At 39.5% G+C, this 20,733-nt stretch overlaps 1 protein-coding gene across 2 annotated transcripts in view; it reads left to right on the plus strand.

Annotated features, from left to right (window-relative positions):
- MBNL3 (muscleblind-like splicing regulator 3) overlaps nt 1-20,733 on the plus strand; it is a 68,321-nt gene that overhangs the window by 33,134 nt on the left and 14,454 nt on the right. For both annotated transcript variants that reach the window (XM_006862812.1, XM_006862813.1), the window contains exon 2: nt 6,110-6,274. In XM_006862812.1, the coding sequence (XP_006862874.1) occupies nt 6,110-6,274 (165 nt within the window). The remainder of the gene's footprint in view (nt 1-6,109; nt 6,275-20,733) is intronic.

Below are 20,733 nucleotides of genomic sequence, written 5' to 3' on the forward strand. Positions count from 1 at the left end.
AAGAACCAAATCATTTTGCAAACAGCTGTTTTCTGTTAAGATACTATGACTGACAAAGAGTAATTTTCAACTTCCTAGGGTTCTTTTCTTATTCTGATGGATGGTAGAGCTTTTATGAACAGAAAAAAAAAAAAAAGTACATTTCTCAGGGTTTTTCTCACACCAAGTGCATGAAAACTCGTAGACCTGACAGACTCTCAATCTCATAACTCCCAAGACTTAGATGAGATTTAAATCTCTACTGTGCTACTTTTCTCTCAATCAAAGGCTTTGTATTCATTTGTGAAAAGCCCAAAGGTAGGAAAAAGGGAATAGATTGAAGCTCTCCAACTTTTTCCGTTGTCTGTCATCAACTTTTTGATGCAGATGTGCTTTGGAAATTTCATTGGCCATTTTCTTCCCCTGATGCTTTTTGGGTGTGTTTTCAGAGACAATAGACTAAGAAAAGGGAGCAGGAAGATTTGTAGGTGTAGTGGCACTATTATCTGTAGAGAATCTCTAGTACATTGAGTCACTTTACTATTTTCTTAACTCAGTAACAAAGTGAAAGACCACATGAGAATGATGTTATTTTTCTAGGTCTGAAGGGTATGGAAAAGAGGGAATGCTGGGAGAGCATAAATGAGCTTTCTCACTAATGTCTTCAACTTTTTTTTTCAAATTTTGTGTGCATATGTGTGTATGTGTGTGACGCTGTGGGATGGATAAATACTGGACTGCATGGTTGGTTTGAATCACAAGGTTAGCGGTTCAAATTCACCAGCCACTCTTCGGAAGCCCTATATAGGGTCGCCATAAGTCACTCATATCAACGCTGTAGAGAGTTTCTGAAGAGTGACTGGTGAATTTGAACTACCGACCTTGCAGCTCAAACTAATCTTGTGGTCCAGCGCATTATCCTGCAGTAGCATACCAGTACTTAATATATAGGTCTATATAGCTAGATATCTAGTAGTTATTAAATGCTATCAAGTCTATTCCTACTCATAGTGACCCTGAATAGGTTTTCGAGGAGCAGCTGGTGAGCTTGAACCTCTGGCCCTGTGGTTCAAGCCAACCCTGCAGCGCCATACCAGGACTCTCTGTCTCACTCTCTATATATATATAGTTGTTGTTGTTGTTGTTAAAGTTCTTCCAAGTCAGTTTTGACTCATAGTAACCTTATACAGGATTTCCTAGGAACGATTGCTGGTTTTGAACCACTGACTTTGCAGTTAGCAGTATCCTACGGTGTCACACCAGGACTCCAAACGTAATATGTTGTTGTTAAGTGCCGTCAAGTTGATTCTGACCCATAGTGACCCTGTATAGGGTTTCCAAGGAGCAGCTTCGGTGAGCTTGAACCGCTAACCTTGCAGTTCAATGGCTTTGCAGTCTGATGCATTAGCCCACAGCGCCACACCAGGACTACTGAAATACAATATAGAAAACATTTATTATTACCAAGTGTTGTGCATCTCTGGTAAGGTAGCATTGCTATGCCTTTACAGTGTTATAGAATTAAGTTATGAATGCTGTCACTCAAAATCAAAGGCTTTATAAATCAAGTAAAATCTCATAACTAAGATGAATACGTTTCTTTCCCTCTCATGCTGCCTCATATAAAATACTTTAGTTTTATAGTACAACTTGATGTGAATGTTAAAGGGGAATTCTCATTTATTTTCTATTTCAATGTACTGTTTTTGCTTTGCTAAAGTATCATTAGTGTCCCAGGAAAAAGATTAAGAAAAGTTATGCATTTAAAGAAAAGTAATACAAAACTACAAAGGCATACAATAATTCTTTGTAGATTAGGAGGAAATTTGACCAAAATACTGGACTGCCTCCCTTCTTTTCTCTCTTTGATTGCCTACAGTAAATAATATTGAAACCTTAAATTGTAGCAAATAGTGAAACCCTAATATATTATTCGTTTTTCCCCTGATGTTTTGTTGACTATGAAGGATGATGATTGATATATGTCTATATATCTATATCTATGTGTATGTGTGTGTGTGTGTGTGTGTGTATACATGTAAGTGTATATACATACATGTTGTTGTTGTCAGGTGCCATCGAGTTGGAACCGACTCATAGCAACCCCATGCACAGCAGAACGAAACAATGTCTGATCCTGGGCCAACCTCACTACCGCTGCCACACTTGACATACCTAGATATATATATATATGTATATATATATATTGGAGGGAGTGTGTTACCAGTAGTTGATGTAAATGTTGATGACTGTGTATGCTAATTGTTGGGGACATAAGATATCAAGAAGAGCTATGACTTTGCAAGCTGAAGGTAAACATAATTCTCACTGTTGTTTTGTAACTTCCCCAAAGCAGGGAATTAGGGCAATGACCCTGATCTGAAAATACATGAAGATGAAAAATAAATTAATTAAAGGAGAAGGAAGATTTAGAGTTAAGTTATTTAGATCTGATTAGGTTCAGTCTAAGGAATCCTGTGGGCTGCTAACCAACAGGTCAGTGGTTCAAACCCAGCAGCCACTCTGGGAGAAAGATGTGGCAGTCTGCTTCTGTAAAGATTTACAGCCTTGGAAACTATAGAAAAGATCTGCTCTGTCTATAGGGTCACTATGAGTTGGAATCGACTTAGTAGCCAATAGTCAGTTGAGTCTGCATTTGATTGAGTCTGTTGGTCTAGATTGGAAGATGAAGCGCTGGGGTACCATTGGCTTGGCTTAGGAAACCTTGAGGGTAGTTTGCTCCAAATGCAGGCTCTCTGAATAAAGATGCTATTGGTGACAAAGGACTGAAATTCAGGAAAGATGTCAGAGGTGGAGATAAAGATTTAAGATCTGAGCAATTATAGTGATGGATGAAAGTTTGCAGGAATCCCATTTCTCCAGGGTAAAGAGATTACAGGAGAGCAGAGGATTTAGGACTGAGCCTTGGGGAATCTTTAATGTTAGGATGTGGGGGAAGGAGAGAAACTGAGTATAAACTAGTGTGTACGGCTGTAGAAGTCACCATTTGCCTTTGCCTGTCCTGGACAGTAATGAGCCACATCACCTCAGTTACAGTGGGCAGAGGGTGGGGGATCTATGAAATCCTTGAGACGCTACCTCAGTGCAAGTTGTGATAGATATAAAAAGAGGCTTATAGTTTCTCTTAGGGGGCACAGGTACAATAGTGAGAGAAAACAAGCCAAGCCCATTGCTGTCAAGTCAAATCCTGACTCATAGAAACCCTGTGGACCAGGCAGAACTACACTTTTATGGAATCAGATTGCCACATCTTTCTCCCAAGGAGCAGCTGGTGGGCTTGATAGGCCAACCTTTCAGTAGCAGCCAAAACCCTTAACCACTGCACTGCCAGAGATCTCATTAGTGAGGGAAATGCCCTCTATTATTATGAATCTTAGCACCTACAAGGATTCCTTACAGTCCTTATAGGTGCTAAAATGATATAGTTCCTCCTAGGGGACATTTGAAGGATACCATGTTTAGTAAAGTGGAGGGTCAGAGAAAAAGAGGAAGACCCCCAGTGAGATGGATTGACAAACTGGCAGCATGGATGGACTCAAGCGTGGCAACAGTAGTGAGGTTGGCCCAGGATCAGGCAGTGTTTTCGTTCTGTTGTACATAGGATCGCTATGAGTTGGTACCAACTCAATGGCACCTAACAACAACAACAACAGGGAACATTTGGAGTCTTGGTGTGGCACTGTGGGCTAATGCGCTGGACTGCAAAATTGTTTCAAGCACAAGGTTGGTAGCTCAAGCTCACCAGTTGCTCCTTGGAAACCCTATATAAGGTCGTTATGGATTGGAACTGACTCAACAGCATTTAACAACAACAAAGGGGACATTTATGAATCTAGAAGGTTTGATTAATACAGTTCTTAAACTTATACTATCAATATACTACCAATAAATTCTTTCTCTTCCAGATTTGCAGATAGATTATGTAGGTGATTCGGTTAATCCAGTTCTCAATTTATGCTATCAATGAATTCTTACTTTTTCAGATTTGCAGATAGATTAAATAGGTACTTTGAAACTAAGATGTTATTTGATTTTAAAGACCCTTTTATTTTGGCTAGAAATAAACTGATCATGAGAGAAACAGAAAGACAAACCTGGCAGGAAATAATTGTGCAACCTTTGATTTATCATGCGAAGTTTTAAATTATTTTCAGTTCCTTGCCAGGGGAGGAAAAATGCTAGAGTCACCTTTGTCCCAGATCTAATATTTAAAAGTACAGTTGCAGTACATCTGGTTTGGCATCCTGTGTAACTAACTGTAAAACGTTTTGAAGGACATGCAGATTTCCCTACTATTTGAACATAGAGCATTCCTATGAAACCTAAGCTGAAATGGTGGTTTAACAGGAAGAAACAATTACCATTCATTTACATGGGAAAATGTTTTGAGGATTCCCAGACTCAAAAAATTGTCTAGCAAATCATACCAAATGAGCACATAAAACCTATAGTAAAAGCAGAAGTGATAAGATAAATACACGACCTATGTAAAGGGGAGTAATGTATGTGCAGTGTAGTTCCCGGGGTTGGAGTGTGGGGACACACTCTTACTGCTTGGGGTGGATGCTGCCTCTTAAAGGTTCGCTGCAAAACAAACACAGAATGCATTTTCACTTTTTTAACCTTTTTTCGTAAAAGTGGAAATCCTCTTCAGATTTCTTTCAGTTAGCAAAAACAGCTACTAATGTAAGTCTTTTGTAAGAGCCAAGTGGCATGAAGCTAACTTTCAAAAAGTGGTGGGATACCTGTACCTTGATTCTCAAGAAATTAAGGAATGCTCTAATGACCAAATTACTAAACATGAACAAATGATCATGTAGACCATTTGGTGGTGTTGTTAAGTAAAGCTGTGTCTTTTCTGACTCATAACAACCCTATATAGGGTTTCCAAGAGCAGCTGGTAGATTTGAACCACCGGCCTTGCTGCACCACAAATAAGAAAAATGAATACCATGTGGTGAATGAAAATCAATGTTGAACTACTTCAGTTTTCTCTTGGGACTTCATGTGGCCTCGCAACTTTCAGTCTTGGCCCCCCTACCCCACTACCAAAAATACCAAAAAACAAAAAGAAGAAAAGAGTCACTTCCTTCCCTTCTCCCCTTCCCCTCAAATTCTCATGCATTGTAAGGAATCGTTGCTTACAGTTGTCCTGATTTTTAAAACCCATATGAGAGAGTCTTCTTCGTGTAGTTCTCATGAGTTAAATAAACAAACACAGTAATAGATCACATTATGACAATGTGATAAACCCCCAAGTCCAAGGACATCCATTGCTACTCTAAAGTAAACATCATAATCAGCAGTCATGTCAGCATGTAGGCAACACCAAAGGCACGTTTGATTTCACAGAACTGACATATTAGCCTGTCTGGAAATACTTCAATAATCAACAAAGAATTCAAATAGCTGAGACTCCAAAAGACACTTTGGTCTCAATTATCCAAGTTATCTAAGGCCATTGCCTCTGGAATGTAAAGAACAGCATGCCTGAAGATTATAGGAATTTACTATTTGATGAACAGTAGTATTATCAGTAGATTTTTAGGATGGTTCTTACATTGGATGGATTCAGGAAAAAAGGTTTGGAACTTAAATTGCCCAGAATAGTTAAGTCAAAAATTTATATATTTGTGACTATACAGTTATTAAACATTTTCTCTCCATTTTCTTGACTAATTGTATATCTCGATCCAAATTCTGAATCCTGTTTGATTTTATATATCATGTTAGGAAAATGTTTATTGAATCTATAATGTTGTGATACCATATACTATTTCCAACTCCTATGTTATTTAAATACAATTTGATACTTAACAAAGTAGAGCAGAACAGAGTAGTTAAGAGAACAGATTCTAGAATAAGACAGAATCAGTTTTAGTTCTTGTTACTCATTTTTTAGCTGTGCAACTGTAGGCAAGTCACTTAGCCTTTATTTGTCTCCGTTTCCTCATCTGATATGCAGATTAAATTAATTATTTCATGTAATGAATTTACCACAGTACCTGGCACATACTAAGAAGTCAATAAATAAGCTCATATTCTTGTCATTGCCTTGCTAGATTTTTAGAAATACTAAATTCAAATTCATCAAATGCTTCATTTTTAGGGTCGTTGTACTAGAGACAACTGCAAGTACCTCCACCCACCTGCACACTTAAGAACGCAGCTGGAAATTAATGGACGGAACAATCTGATTCAACAAAAGACTGCCGCAGCCATGTTCGCCCAGCAGATGCAGTTTATGCTACAAAACGCTCAAATGACATCGCTCGTAAGTCACGGCTACATCTTTAAAATTTTGTATTTATATATATATGGAGTCCTGGTGTGGCACTGTGGATTAATGCGCCAGAACTGCAAAGCCATTTGAACTGCAGGGTCGGCGGTTCAAGCTCACCAGCTGCTCCTTGGAAACTCTACACAGGGCTGCTATGAGTTGGAACTGACTCAATGGCACTTCACAACAACAACCTACCTTGCGGTCCAGTGCTTATCCTGCAGTGCTACACCAGGATTTGAAAGGGCTATGTTATCTTTATTTGTTGCCCATGTCATTAGTAACTTTATAATAAGCATACTGAAAAGTGAAAAATGTATTGAATATTCAGATGGATGCAATGAAAATGTAGAAGTTAGGACCATCTGCTCATAGCAGAGTCTAGTTTCTGATAAAATTATTTCTCAGAACTCAGGATGTTGCTGTTATTATTGTTTAGTGCCATCAAGACAATTCTGACTGACAGCCACCCTGTATAGGGTATCCAAAGAGCGACTGGTGGGTTTGAACTGCTAACCCTGTGTTTAGTTTAGTAGTACAGTGCTGATCCTACAGCACCACACCAGATATGAATAGGTTCATGTAAAAATGTATGAATCACTAAAATGTTACAGCATGATAGTTTTTCCAGAATGTCTAGACAAATTGAAGTAAAAAAGATTATCTTGTTCTGTACTATTAATTTGCCAAATATAATTGCTTGAGAATTTGGTACTTATTATGTTGATAAATGAGTCCCAGAAGATCACCAATGAGCTCCTCAAAGCTCCTTGAACCTCAATAATATTTCATATGATTGAACTCCTTTGTGAGACTCTCCTCTTGCCTTTTATACACTACCAAATTTCAGATCCTCCATACTTTTGAAGGGGGCTAAAATGGGAAGGCATTTTCTATACTGCGAGAGTATGAACAAAGCCAAAGAGAAGTGAACATGCAGAATGGGTTTAGAAATGTGACTAGATGGGGAATAAAGCAAGGGAACTTTTCACTAACCATTACTACTCTCGGCCTCATGTGGGCTGCTGCAATTTCAGACTGAACAAAGAATATGAGTCAGATTTTATTATCAAACACCTGAGCCCAGAATTTCCTATATATCTGGAGCGTATATTTTTTCTTAGGTCAAGGGGCAGCTTCAGGGCAACATTTAAATTCCCTGTTTCAAAGAGCAAGGCCAAGGGTAAAGAGGGAAGTCAGATGACTCATCTTCTATTCAGTCTCTGAGAGAATTCACCAGAGTCCAAATCTCAAACATTCATGCACTAGTGAGCATGCTGGCTTACCCTGGACAAGAAGGGTAGACTTTCCTTCATTATTATTATTATTTTTGTGATCATTTTATTGTGTTAATATTCTGACTAATAGTGGCCCTCTAGGAGGAGTAGAAATGCACCCTAAGGTTTCCAAGGCTGTAAATTTTTATGGGAGCAGGCAATGAAAACCATGAGAGTTGGAACTCAGAGGACCTGCTTTGTTTTTTGGGGTCTTGAACGTTTTCCACCTTTGTTTGACAAGGTATAGGCTTACTGCTTTTCTATCCTTTCAATTTGAGTTTTCTTTCTCTGATAGGTTTGTACCTTGCACAAGTGCCATCTTTCACGGGTTTTAATATGCATGTATTTACAAAGGGGCCTTCAAAAAGTTTGAGGAAAAATTTCATTATCTTTTACTTTCATTTTTCCACAATATTTTGAAGCCCTCTCATACGTATGGAGTCCTGGTGTAGTGCTGCAAGATCATACACTGGACCACAAGCTTCAAACCCACCAGTTACTCCTCAGAAACCCTATGCAGGGTCACTATGCGTTGGAACCAGCTCAATGACACTTAGCAACAACAACTCGTATATATATTTATATATATATACACACACATTATATTCATCATGTTGTGCAATCATCATCAGTATCCACTTCCAGTTTTGTTTTTATCACCCTTAACAGAAACTGGTGGTGGTGATGATCATGTACCGTGGAGTCAGTTCCAACTCACAGCAACCCTGTATAGGGTTTCTGAAGCTATAAATCTTTACAGAAGCAGAAAGCTTCATCTTTCTCCTGTGGAGTGGCTGGTAGTTTCAAACTGCTGATCTTGTGGTTAGCCGCCTGACTTGTAACCCACTACGCTACCAGAGCTCGCTAACAGAAATTCAGTTCTCTGTAAGAAATACCTGCCCATCCCCCCAACCCTCACCCACTTGTTACTGGTAACCACTAATAAACCTTGCTCTCTGCATTTGCCTATTCTAGATTATTTCCTACAAGTGGAGTTATACTACATTTGTTCTTTTATATCTGACTTATTTCACTCAACATTCCAATATCAAGTTTCCTCCGTGTCATTGCATGTATCAGAATTTCGTTTCTCTTTATAACTGAGTAATATTCTCTTGTATAGATGTAACACATTTTGTGTATCCATTCCTCTGTTGATGGATGGGCACTTGGGTTTTTACCACCTTTTGGATATTGTAAATAATGTTGCAATGAGAACATTGGTGTGCAAGGATGGGTTTGGGAGTGATTTTCTTAGTACCCAATAAGGGACCCATTCATTGAGTTTTACAAACTCTGGTGCCTTCTGATTTGACGCTTCATGATTTCTTAATAGAATGCATTTCTTCCCTCCTCCCTTTTTTTTTTTTTTTTTTCTCAATGAGAGTCATTTCAGATTCCAGGCTTCAGAAGATGACTGATAGGACTCACACAATTACAATTTATTTTATAGCATATTAGGAGATATAAGACATTACTTAGAAGAACCCACAGAATAACTGGAAGTGACTTTTCTACCATGAAGATTATTTAGAAATAGCTGCTGTGATGTGATAAACTAGTAAGAAAATGAATTGCTGCAGTTATTAGGCACATAAAATTTGAACCCCAAAGGGGTAGTATATATGCTTCTCTTTGGTGGTCTGGGAAGCTGCTTTGTAGGTATATTATAATTGAACTAGTTTGAGCATTTTCAAGTGGCATAGATCTGTCGAATTTGGAATCCTGGTGTGGCACTGTGGGTTAATGCTCTGGACTGCAAAAATAACAACAGCATCAGTCAAATTAAAAAAAAAAAAATCTTAGCATAGTAGTTATGAGTCAGGCTGCTAATATCAAGGTCAGCAGTTCAAAACTACCAGCCATTCCATGGGGAAAAGATGAGGCTTTCTGCTCCTATAAAGATATACAGCCTCGGAAACCCTATACAGGATCACTATGAGTTGGAACCAACTCCGTGGCACATAACCATCACCACCACCAGTATTACTACAAAACTAATGTATAATTTTACTTAATTTCTTTTCTGTCTGCTTTCCTCTAAACACATCTATCCATTTTAACCACTGTCCACTCCAACTTAAAAAACTGATTCGGGTCCCTAAAATAGATACGTTTTTTGGGGGTTTTTTTTGTTTTGTTTTTTTTTTTCAGTTCTAGTCTTGGTGTTAGTATGGTTGTACATTAGTACCTATTTGTTATCACTGGCTTGAACTTCAGGCATTTCCACAAAGCACACTTTAATCTGCTTCTAGGATACCAGAAGAATACATCTGCTTTTGTAAAACTGAATTTGGTTTGCTTATTCTAAGCATCCAGATAAACAGAATGTCAACCTAAAAGGGATGCTAGGTAGAGAACAGATTCTGTTCAGTGTGAGTGAGTGAAAAATGAATAAAAGCCACACCTAGTCAATTTGAATGAAATACTTGCTGGAGCAGATAAGTGTGTTCGCTGTATTTAACAGGTCTGAATCGACATTTGCTAGTATAAAATTCCACCTCTGAATGCTTTTGTTAGCTTTATTTTAAGAAAGTTTAGCAAGTGAGACAAAGGATGTTATTTTTCAATGCCATTAAAAAGAGATTGTGATAAACACAGGAGTAAATTCAAAGTTTAAGAATTTCGCCTTGGCATAATCAGGAGACAAATTTGAGCATCTTAGACAAATGTTAGGAAAAGCGGACATACCATATTACTCTCCAAAAAAGCTAATGTTTTTAACAGTTCAGTTGCACAACTGGGAGTACAAAGCAGGAAAGATTCTCACTGTTGTTTCTGTCTGGTCTGTTGAGTCAGTTCCAACTCATAGCAACACCATACGCAGCAGAACGAAACACTGCCCAATCCTGTGCCATCCTCACAATTGAGATTACACTTGAGCCCAATGCTGCTGCCTCTCTTGTCAGTCCATCTCCTTGGGTGTCTTACTCTTTTTCACTGAACCGTTCACTTTACCTAGCATGATTTCCTTCTCTAGGAACTGTTGTGAGAAATGCTGACCATGTTTGTCCTTCCCTTTTGGTTTTCTAACTCAAGGTCTGTGCGTTTCTTTATAATACTTGACTTTGTCTTCTTGAGCTGCCCTTTGAAATTTTCTGTTCAGCTTTTACTTGCTCATTTCTTACATTCGATTTAGCATCGCTAAGCTGGAGAGAGCAAGTTTCAGAGTCTCTTCGGATATCATTTTGGTCTTTTCCTTCTTGTCTTTTCAATGACCCTTTGCTTTCTTCCTGTATGATGTTCTTGATGCCATCCCACAGCTCTTTTGGTCTTCAATCATTAGTGTCTAGTGAATCAAATCTGTTCATGAGATGGTCTCTAATTTCAGGTGGGATGTATTCAAGGTTGGAGTCCAGGTGTGGTGCTGTGGATTAATGCGCTAGACTACAAAATCAGTTTGAACCACAAGGTCGGTGGTTCAAACTCACCAGCTGCTCCTTGGAAACCTTATACAGGGTTGCTATGGGTAGGAATCGACTTGACGGCACTTAGAACAAAAACAATATATTCAAGGTCATACTTTGGCTCTTGTGAACTTGTTTTCATTTTCTTCAGCTTCAACCTAAACTTACATATGAATAATTGATGGTCTCTTCCATTGCCTACCCCTGGTGTTATTTTGACCGATGATATTGGCCTTTTCCACTTTTCTCTTTCCACAGATGTAATCAATTTGATTCTTGTGTATCCCATCTGGAGAGATCCATGTGTATAATCACCTTTTATTTTGTTTTAAAAGGGCATTTGCAATGAATAAGTCCTTGGTCTTGCAAAATTCTATTTTGGGATCTCTAGCACCATTTTTGTCACCAAAGCCATGTTTTCCAACTACTGATCTTTGTTTACAATCTTTGCATTCCTATCACCAGTGATCATCAGAAGTTAGTGGTGGTAGTTGTGTGCCACCGAGTCGGTTCTGACTCATAGTGACCCTGTAAATCTTTTCTGAGGATTTCTGAGGCTGCAGATCTTTACAGGAGCAGAAAGCCTCATCCTTCTCCCTTGGAGTGACTGATAGATTCTAATTGCTGACTATTTGGTTAGCAGCCTAGTTTGTAATCCACTTACTCTATCAGAGATCCTTGAAGTAGTTGGTAGAATTCTTCAATTTCATCATTACAAGCTTTAGTGTTTGGTGCTTAAATTTGAATAATAGTAGTACTAATTGGTCTTCTTTGTAGGCTATCATAGATGGAATTATACTTCCAGATGGATCTTGAAATGTTTTGAATGATGAATGCTTTGACATTCCTCTTGAATCTGTTGTTCCTGGCATCATAAACTATGATTGTCTGATTCAAAATGGCCAATGCCAGTCCATTTCAGCTCACTAATGCATAGATTCTCAATCTTTATGCTTTCCATTTCATTTTTTACAACTTCCAACTTTCCTAGATTCACACTTCATAATTCAATTATCTGATTATTAATGAATGTTTGCAGCTGTTTCTCCTCATTATGAGTTGTGCCCCATCAACAAATGAAGGCACAGAAACTTTTACTCCATTCACATCATCTGGTCAACTCTACTTTGAGGAGGCAGATCTCCCCAAGCCATTTTTTGTGTACTTTTTCAACCTGAGAGGCTCATCTTCCAGCACTATATCTGACAATATTCGGGTGCTATTCAAAATGTTGTCATCTTCTGGCACTATAACTTACAATGTTCCACTGCTATTGATAAGGTTTTCAGTAGTTAAACACTCAGCAGTAGTCTGCCTCTCCTTCTTCCTAGTCCGTCTTAGTCTGGAAGCTCCACTGAAACCTATGCACCGTGGGTGACATTGCTGGTATTTAAAATAGCTTCTGCTATCATAGCAACACATGTAACGTCACAGTCTGACAAGTGGTGGGGGTTCTCACTACTGGATGTGATATATGCACTTATGTCATGCAGTGTTTAAGTGATCGTTGCTAACCACTGAAAGGCAGCACTGAAAAGCAGACTCCGTGGGAGAAAAGACCTGATGATCTGCTTCCATGAAGATTTCTGTTGAGGAAACCCTGTGGGGCAAAGTTGACTCTGTAACATGGTGTTGCTATGAGTTGAAAGCAACTCAGCAGCACCCCACAACAATATTAACAACAAAGTAGATATGATGTTATATGGCTATCAATTTTTTTTTATTTAGACATTTTGCATATATGGGCCTGTTCATACTTGAAAATTTTGGTTTTTTGAATGTAGTGATTACAGAAGCAGCTCCTGATACACAGGTGAACTTGACTAAGTTGAGTATATTCACCTAATGATTTATGTCGAGGTTGGTTGGTTCAGCACAATTTTAGTTCCATTGGAGTGTTCCAGGAATCCTGGTGTGGAACTGGACCACAAGGTTGGTTTGAACCACAAGGTCGGCAGTTCAAACTCACCAGCTGCTCTTGGAAACCCTATACAGGGTCATTATGAGATGGAAACGACTAAACTCGACAGTACTTAACAACAGAGAAGTGTGCCAAGCTCTCTGGATCTTCTGTGTGCTTTTCATGGCTTACATTCCTGCCTCCAAGTTTTGGAATTCCAAACCATGGAGGCTGTAAACACGAATTCTACTCCAGGGTTTTCGTTTATCTCAGATTGATTCATCTGGTGTCTGTCTGGACTCCTCCCATCGATTTATATCAACTTAGCAATTCTGTGTACCAACATTATTCATAAACAGACTTTTTGTTTATCTGAGTAAGGAATGAAGGTAATATAGACCTTCAGAACCAAAAGAATACTTTAAAAGGAAGCTGAATAGACAGGAGGAATGGAGATATACCAATTGATATTTTTAGACTCCAGTGTTCTTAACATAGCATCTTAGTGTGGCGCTGTAGAATCAGCACTGGACTGTGAACCAAGTGATCGGCAGTTCAAACCCACCAGCTGCTCCTCGGAAACCCTACAGAGTCACTATGAGTCGGAACCGACTCGATGGCACTTCGTAACTATAACAGCAGTGCTGCTGGAATAGATACCAGAAGTGGGTTGCTTTAATGACCAGCAGTCTATTTTCCCACAGTTTAGGAGGCAAAAAGTCCAGATTCAGAGCACCATCTGTAGGGGAAGGTTTTCTTTCTGTTACTGGAGGAAATCCTTGCCTCTTTCAGCTTCTCTTCCTTGGTACCTTGATGATTATCACATGGTATTAACCTTTTCCTATTTGTGCTTCCTTGTTTCTATGCCTAGTCTTGTATATCTCAAAAGTAATTAGCTTAAGACATACCCTAAACTGATGTGACCCCATTAACATAGCAGAAGAACAAGTATTGAGATTACGTGTACAACACTTAGCTATTTGGAGACAGAAGTCAACTCATAACGTGTAAATTCTTCAATTAAAGAGCTATAAGGTATTGCTGGTGGTCTTGTAGGATGAGCACCAGACTACTCACCTCAAGGTCAGGAGTTTAACCCATCAACCACTCTGTGGGATAAAGATGTGGCTGTCTGCCCCCGGAAAAATTTATAGTCTCAGAAACCCTGTATAGGTTCACTATGTGTTGGAATCCACTTGAAGACAATGGGTTTGGTTTTATTGGTTATAAGATATTATATAAGGAGCTCTGGTAGAGTAGTGGTTACGAATCGGACTGAAAACTTTAAAGTCAGCAGTTCGAAACTACCAGCTGTTCTGCAGGAGAAAGATGAGGCTTTCTGCTCCCGTAAAGATTTACAGCCTCGGAAACCCTCTACAGGGTCGCGATGGGTTGGAATTGACTCGACAGCACTTAACAACAACAACAACAAGGTATTATATTGCTCTACAAAATTTTGGGCTAGAAGAGTTTGAAGTGACTAAAGTCAAGAAAATTGGAAAATCTTTTCATTTTAAATTTTGAAAAAGTTAAGTAGTTTAATATTAAGATTTAGAAAACAGATATTCAATATTTTGAGGTCCTATCAGAGGTTATATGAACAAACCGAATGTATGTCAGCCCGCTATTGTTATGACTTTGATTGAAAAAATGTGAAAAACATGAGCAAGATATTGTGCAGATTGAATGGAAGAGGAAACTATGTCCATATACTGGATTCCCAAACTCATGATCTGTATCAAAATCACAGTGCATTTTGATGAAGGTTTTGCAAGGAAATTGTGATCAATCTTGTAGCCACTCTGTTTCTCAATTTATCTTCTCACAAATGATAAATGGTGATGCCAAAATATGTGACAACAAACCTTGCCTTCCATGACACTCCTACTCAACTGGGTTCAATAATTCATTGCAGTGGTCACACAGAACTCAGACACCATAATCCGAATCAGGGGGTTTATTAGGGAACTTAATCGGTTACAATTTGGGGCCAGAAATGCTCAGGGCACAGTTGTTCCTGTCAAGACAGCCTCTCCTCAGCTGTGCCCCCAGGCAGGCCTCTCTCTGTCCAGGAAATGTTACAAAGGTTTTTAGGGCTGCTGATAAATACCCACAGGACACTGTACCATCAGCTTCCTGTCCAGTCATTCAGCTTTACTTGCTCCATGGGCTGGAAAGCCCACCACTCTTCCTCATGCTTTGGCTGTTGGTTCTGCTGCTATTGCTCCTCTACCATTCCTCTAATATCACAGCTTTCTGTCCCAGGAGGGAGGAGGTTCAGTGCATAGGGATCTCAGGTTCTAAAGGATGTGCTCCACTGATGCTTCCTTCTCTTTGATAGTAGGGAGATCCCCCCTCCTGCTTCTGAGATGGCTCATTTTAAGCCCACATTAGAGTTCCAGGTTTTCACAATTACAATGAACTCTGTTAATATCCACAGCTGAATCATGTCATCCTATCAGTATTTTCTCCCAAATGTGCTAGACTGCAAAGTCAGTTTGAACTGCAAGGTTGGTGGTTCAAGCTCACCAGTCGCTCCTTGGAAACCCTCTACAGGGTCACTATGGATCGGAGCCGACTCGATGGCACTTAACAACAATTTCTTACCCAAGGAGTCCTGGTGTGGCACTGTGGGTTAACGCTCTGGACTGCAAAGTCGTTTTGGACTGCAGGGTTGGCGGTTCAAGCTCACCAGTCACTCTTCGGAACCCTATACAGGGTCGCTGTGGGTTGGAACCTACTCAATGGCACTTAACAACAACAACAACTTCTTACTCGAAGGAGTTCTGGTAGCGTAGTGGTTACCAGTTGGGCTGTGAACCTCAAGATCAGCAGTTTGAAACTACCAGCAGCCGTTCCATGGGAGAAAGCTGAGGCTTTCTGTTCCCATGAAGATTTACAGCCTTGGAAACCCTACACAGGGTCGCTTTGAGTCAGAACCGACTCAATGGCATACCACCACCACCACTTCTTACCCAGACCTATTAGGAAAAGAATTGTTCAAGGGGAGTTACAAAGACAAGGCTGGAAGAGACATATTAAATAATTCACTACACCGCAGGTAATATTTAACTTTCATCTGGACAGGATGACTTTAAATTAGTATTTTGTAGCGTGATTTCTCTACAAAATTGTTAAGTGCTGCCGAGTTGGTTCCTGATTATAGGGACCCTGTATAGGGTTTCCAAGATGAATTTGAACTACCAAGCTTGTGGTTCAAATCGACTTTTCAGTCTAATGCATTATCCTGCAGCACCATAGAAGTCACTACATAAAGGCATTATAGGTGTTTAAGATTAGTGCCCTTAATATGAGTTTGCTTGTCATTCTCATATGAAATTCCACAATGACTATAGTGCTGCCAGCTCTGATCACAAAATTGTGTATGGATTTAAGTACATTTTCAAAAAGTTCATAGAAGATTTTATATTAAGATTTCTAAACTCAAGTCTAACATTATTCATTTGTTCAACAAATGTTGTTCCCAGAGGTGGATGTATCTTGAAGATCATGAAATTTGGGGGCCCCTCACATGCATGAACTCGTTACAAGGCCCCAGGAGGTACCTTAGCAATGTGCTCACAATATGTTTGTAAAATTGGCAAAGGGTATTGATGTCTTCTTATTAACTACCCCTCCCAGTGTCTGCACCTCAGACCCCATAAATCCTAGATCCACTCCTAATGGAAACTACCCATCTAATGTCAAGCAGTTATTCGGGTCTTTTCCAGAGCCTGTGTGTGTCACACACGGCTTAGAACCAGTTCATTCCTGGGGATCTTGTTAAAATGTAGATTTTAATTCAGTCTACCTGCAGTGGGAATGCGAATTCTGAGGATGTCAAGCCAGAATGAACCAGTTTGAAGCAAATTAATGTACACTGACAGTGGGTTTGCTGCCTTGTCCCAATCCTGTTCATATACAGTCATTTATTTTTTCCCCACAAAGTTGAATTAAAATACTATACTTCTGCAGTCAATTGGAGGGCATTTGTATATGATACCTTTTATAGTGCCCATGTCTTTGATAGTAACAAATCTCAACATTTTCCCTTTAGTCTCCCTCATAAATTCCCATGGGATGAATTAAATGTAATCGCCTCTTGGCCCGTTCTGTGTTCTTCTCCTCGGGGGCTGGTTAGCTCAGTTGGTTACAGCCCGGTGCTAATAAGACCATGTGGACCTGCTAGCTTCCCTGTTCAATAGCCACAGTCTAAACTACAGCCAGCCGCCTCACAAGTGGTTGGTGTGCAGAGGGTAAATGAAATGAAGACAAAGTTTGGAGGACTCTGTAAAAATCTTGTTCTGCTATTGAGAAAAAAAATGAAGTGACAACAAACAAGAAAAGCTTAGCAACCTCATTTATAAAGGACGCCTTTTTCGCTAATCAAAACCATCCCCATGAAATACGAGTATTATTCAGCTATACCATGGGATCAGGATACATGATATTGAGTGGATGAACTTTGAAAACATTATGCTGAGTGAAGGAAGCCAGACACAAAAGGCCGCCTAGCGTTCCTGGTGACATAAACAGCTAACACATTAGGATGTTAACCAAAAGGTTGGCAGTTCATATCTACCCAGAGATTTCTCAGAAGAAAGGATTCCATACGTCTTCTAATATAGATGTGAAATGCCAGACCAAACAGAATGAAGATAACAGGTTGCTATATACTCCAGTGGAGCTCTGGTAGTGTAGTGGTTACGAATCGGGCTGCGAACCTTAAAGTCAGCAGTTCGAAAATACCTGCCACTCCACGAGAGAAAGATGAGGCTTTCTGCTCCCATAAAGATTTGCAGCCTTGGAAACCCTGTACAGGGTCGTTATGGGTCGGAACTGACTCAACAGCACTTAACAACAGCAACAACAAACTGTCAGAGGATACATTTCTGTTTCTTAAAGTCATCTACTAAGACAGGGGCCTTCCATCTCTGAGCTTCTATAGGAATGAATGACTAAACATTTTCTTTTATAGTATAGTAAACATTCACTAACAATCGGTTGGCTCAAGTATTTATGCCAGGAAAATAACACTGAACTTTACTAGCCCACCATAACACCTTCCATTAATTGATCATTTGCAAGCATTTCTACAGTATAAAAGGAAGTCCTTTCATTGTCATTATGATTACGTTTATGGACAACAGACTCCCTCCTGTACCATTCTCACAATCTTTGCTATGTTTGAGCACATTCTTCATGTTACTTAGATTCATGTTAGTGCAACTAAGACTCTAAGGGCTTCAGAATAGGTATTTTTTTGTTGTTAAGTGCCATCAAGTTGGCTTGTATAGGGTTTCCAAGAAGCAGCTGGTGGGTTTGAATCACTGGCCTTGTGGTTAGCAGTACATTGCTGATCTCACAGTGCCACACCAGGATGCTGCAGAATAGGTGGTGTTGTTAAGTGCTGTTGAGTCCGTTTTGACTCAGAGCAACCTGCTTAGGGTTTCTGAGGAGCGACTAGTAGGTTTGAACTACCAACCTTATGATTAGCAGTCCAGTGCCCATCCTACAGCAGGATTAAAGTTGTTTGTTATAGCTGAATCTGTAAGCTTGCAGGCTGTTTGAATGTTCGAATTCATGAAATTGAGTAGTTCACCTTGGGTGGAGGCGGCAGTGAGAAGACAGAATTGTCCATTAAAAGATAAGTAAGAAGCTCAGAATTGACTTGACAGCAGTGGGTTTGGTTGGGAGTTCATTTGTTTATGTTCCAGTGTTGGGAAGGGGAGAACTTAACTTGTTCTCTGTAGACAGTGTTATAGAATGAAATTCGGTGGTTCAAACCCACCAGCTGGTTGTCGAAAACCCTATACAGGGTTCCTATGAGCCAGAACCAACTCAAAGGCTCTTAATAACAACTACAACAACCATTAGAGATTCTTGCTGATATTGGGTTGGTCATGAAATGTTGACATGGTGGCTCTGTAGGATAAGCACTGCACTGTGAACTACAAGGTCGGTGGTTCAAGCTTACCAGCCACTCCTTAGGAAAAAGCATTCTTTTCCTGCAAAGATTTATAGCCTCGGAAACCCTATACAAGGTCGCTACAAGTCTGAACTGATTCGACAGCACTTAACAACAGCAACATGAAATGCTAACTTATACAAACTTTGCTGAATTGTTGAAGCATGCCTGGGTAGCTAGTTCTAAGACATGTCCATCTCATTACATCAAATAATGTTACAGCTAATTCCTGGAGCTTCATAGGTCATTCAATGGCATATCCTGATAACCTCCACCATCATAATTCTGAGTTAGGCTAGATCAGCCTCTGACTGTCCTCAAACCTTAAGTTACCTCCACTGACTACCCCATCATCTTTCTCAGTTCGAGCACCTGGTGTTGCCACCTTATCTTTTGGGTTTCTTGTCCAGCATACCTTCTCTACCCACTCTAGTGAGTCTTACCAGCTCTAGATTTTCCCTTTAGGACCAGATTCTTTCTTCCTTCTCAATGTGCCAATTAACTGATTTGAAAACTCATCGAAACTAGTATACTAACTAATTAGGTGAGCAATTAGAGGATCTTTTCTTTTCAAGTGTTGGTGGTGGCGTGCCGTGGAGTCAGTTCCTACTCAGAGCTACCCTGCATAGGGAGTCCAAGGCTATAAATCTTTACAGGAGCAGAAAGCCTCATCTTTCTCCCACAGAACGGCTGGTAGTTTCGAACAGCTGACCGACTTGTAACCACCGACTTGTAACCACCATGCTACCAGAGCTCCTTTCTTTTCAAGTAGAATGTAATTTGTAGCAAGGGCTTCTTGAAGCATACTGTCTGTGCTGTGAGAATTTCAAGTCAGACTGGAAGATAGGGTTTTGAAGATATACTGCCCCTCATTTCTTACTCCACAGCCTCCTATTCTAACTATATTTGGAGCTGTGCCTATTAATGTAATTAAGCAAATTCATTATATTTTGGGTGAAAGAAATAAAAAGAATACAAGAAAGAACACATGCTGTTAGTAATACACAGTTACACAGCAACGTACTAACCACCTTACAGAGTCACTACTAGAACTGCTTAATATAGCATGATTAAATGATTATGCTTATGTAATTTCATATTTTTACATTTGTTTTTTTAAAACGTATCAATGATATAAGTCATTCAATAAGTATCCAATACTATAGGGGAGAAAGAAAAGTATCAAAAGAATTATAACCACCTTGGGAAGAAAAGACAGCCACACATGGAACAAACTGGAAAATAGCACAGTAACATGCTGAATTATATAGTTACAGATAATAAAGGCAATGCATAGATCAGGCTTTTTGAGACAAGACCTTGAAAAATAAGAGAAACCAGTAATGACCTTTTGCATTTCTAAGACTTTTCTTCATAAGTTATGCTTTAGTTTGTGTTCTTGTTATCCTGTTATCTTATCTCTTCCGGCCTAGAAAGGATCCTTACAGTATTTCTGGGGCCTCCCTTTGAACTAAGAGTATCATCTGGCTCCCTAGATAAAGGCAAGGCCAGAAGGCCAGAAGTCATTTAGTTTGTGAAACAGGACCTCTAATTAAAATAATAATAATAAAGTGTAACAATAATGACCCTAACCATCTCATTTTCGAAACTACCAGCTGTTCCGCAGGAGAAAATGAGGCTTTCTGCTCCCGTAAAGATGTACAGCCTCGGAAACCCTGTACAGAGTCGCTATGAGTTGGAACTGACTCCACAGCACATTACAACAACAACAATTATATATATATATATTCTATTCCTTTTTAGAGTCCTGGTGTGGCACTGTAGGATAATGCACTGGACTGCAAAATTGGTTTGAACCACTAGGTCGGCAGTTCAAACTCACCAGCTGTTCCTCAGAAACCCTATACAGGATCGCTATGAGTCATTTCTGACTTGAAGGC

The sequence above is a fragment of the Chrysochloris asiatica genome, unplaced genomic scaffold, assembly GCF_000296735.1.
Source record: "Chrysochloris asiatica unplaced genomic scaffold, ChrAsi1.0 scaffold00051, whole genome shotgun sequence".
NCBI lineage: Eukaryota > Metazoa > Chordata > Mammalia > Afrosoricida > Chrysochloridae > Chrysochloris > Chrysochloris asiatica.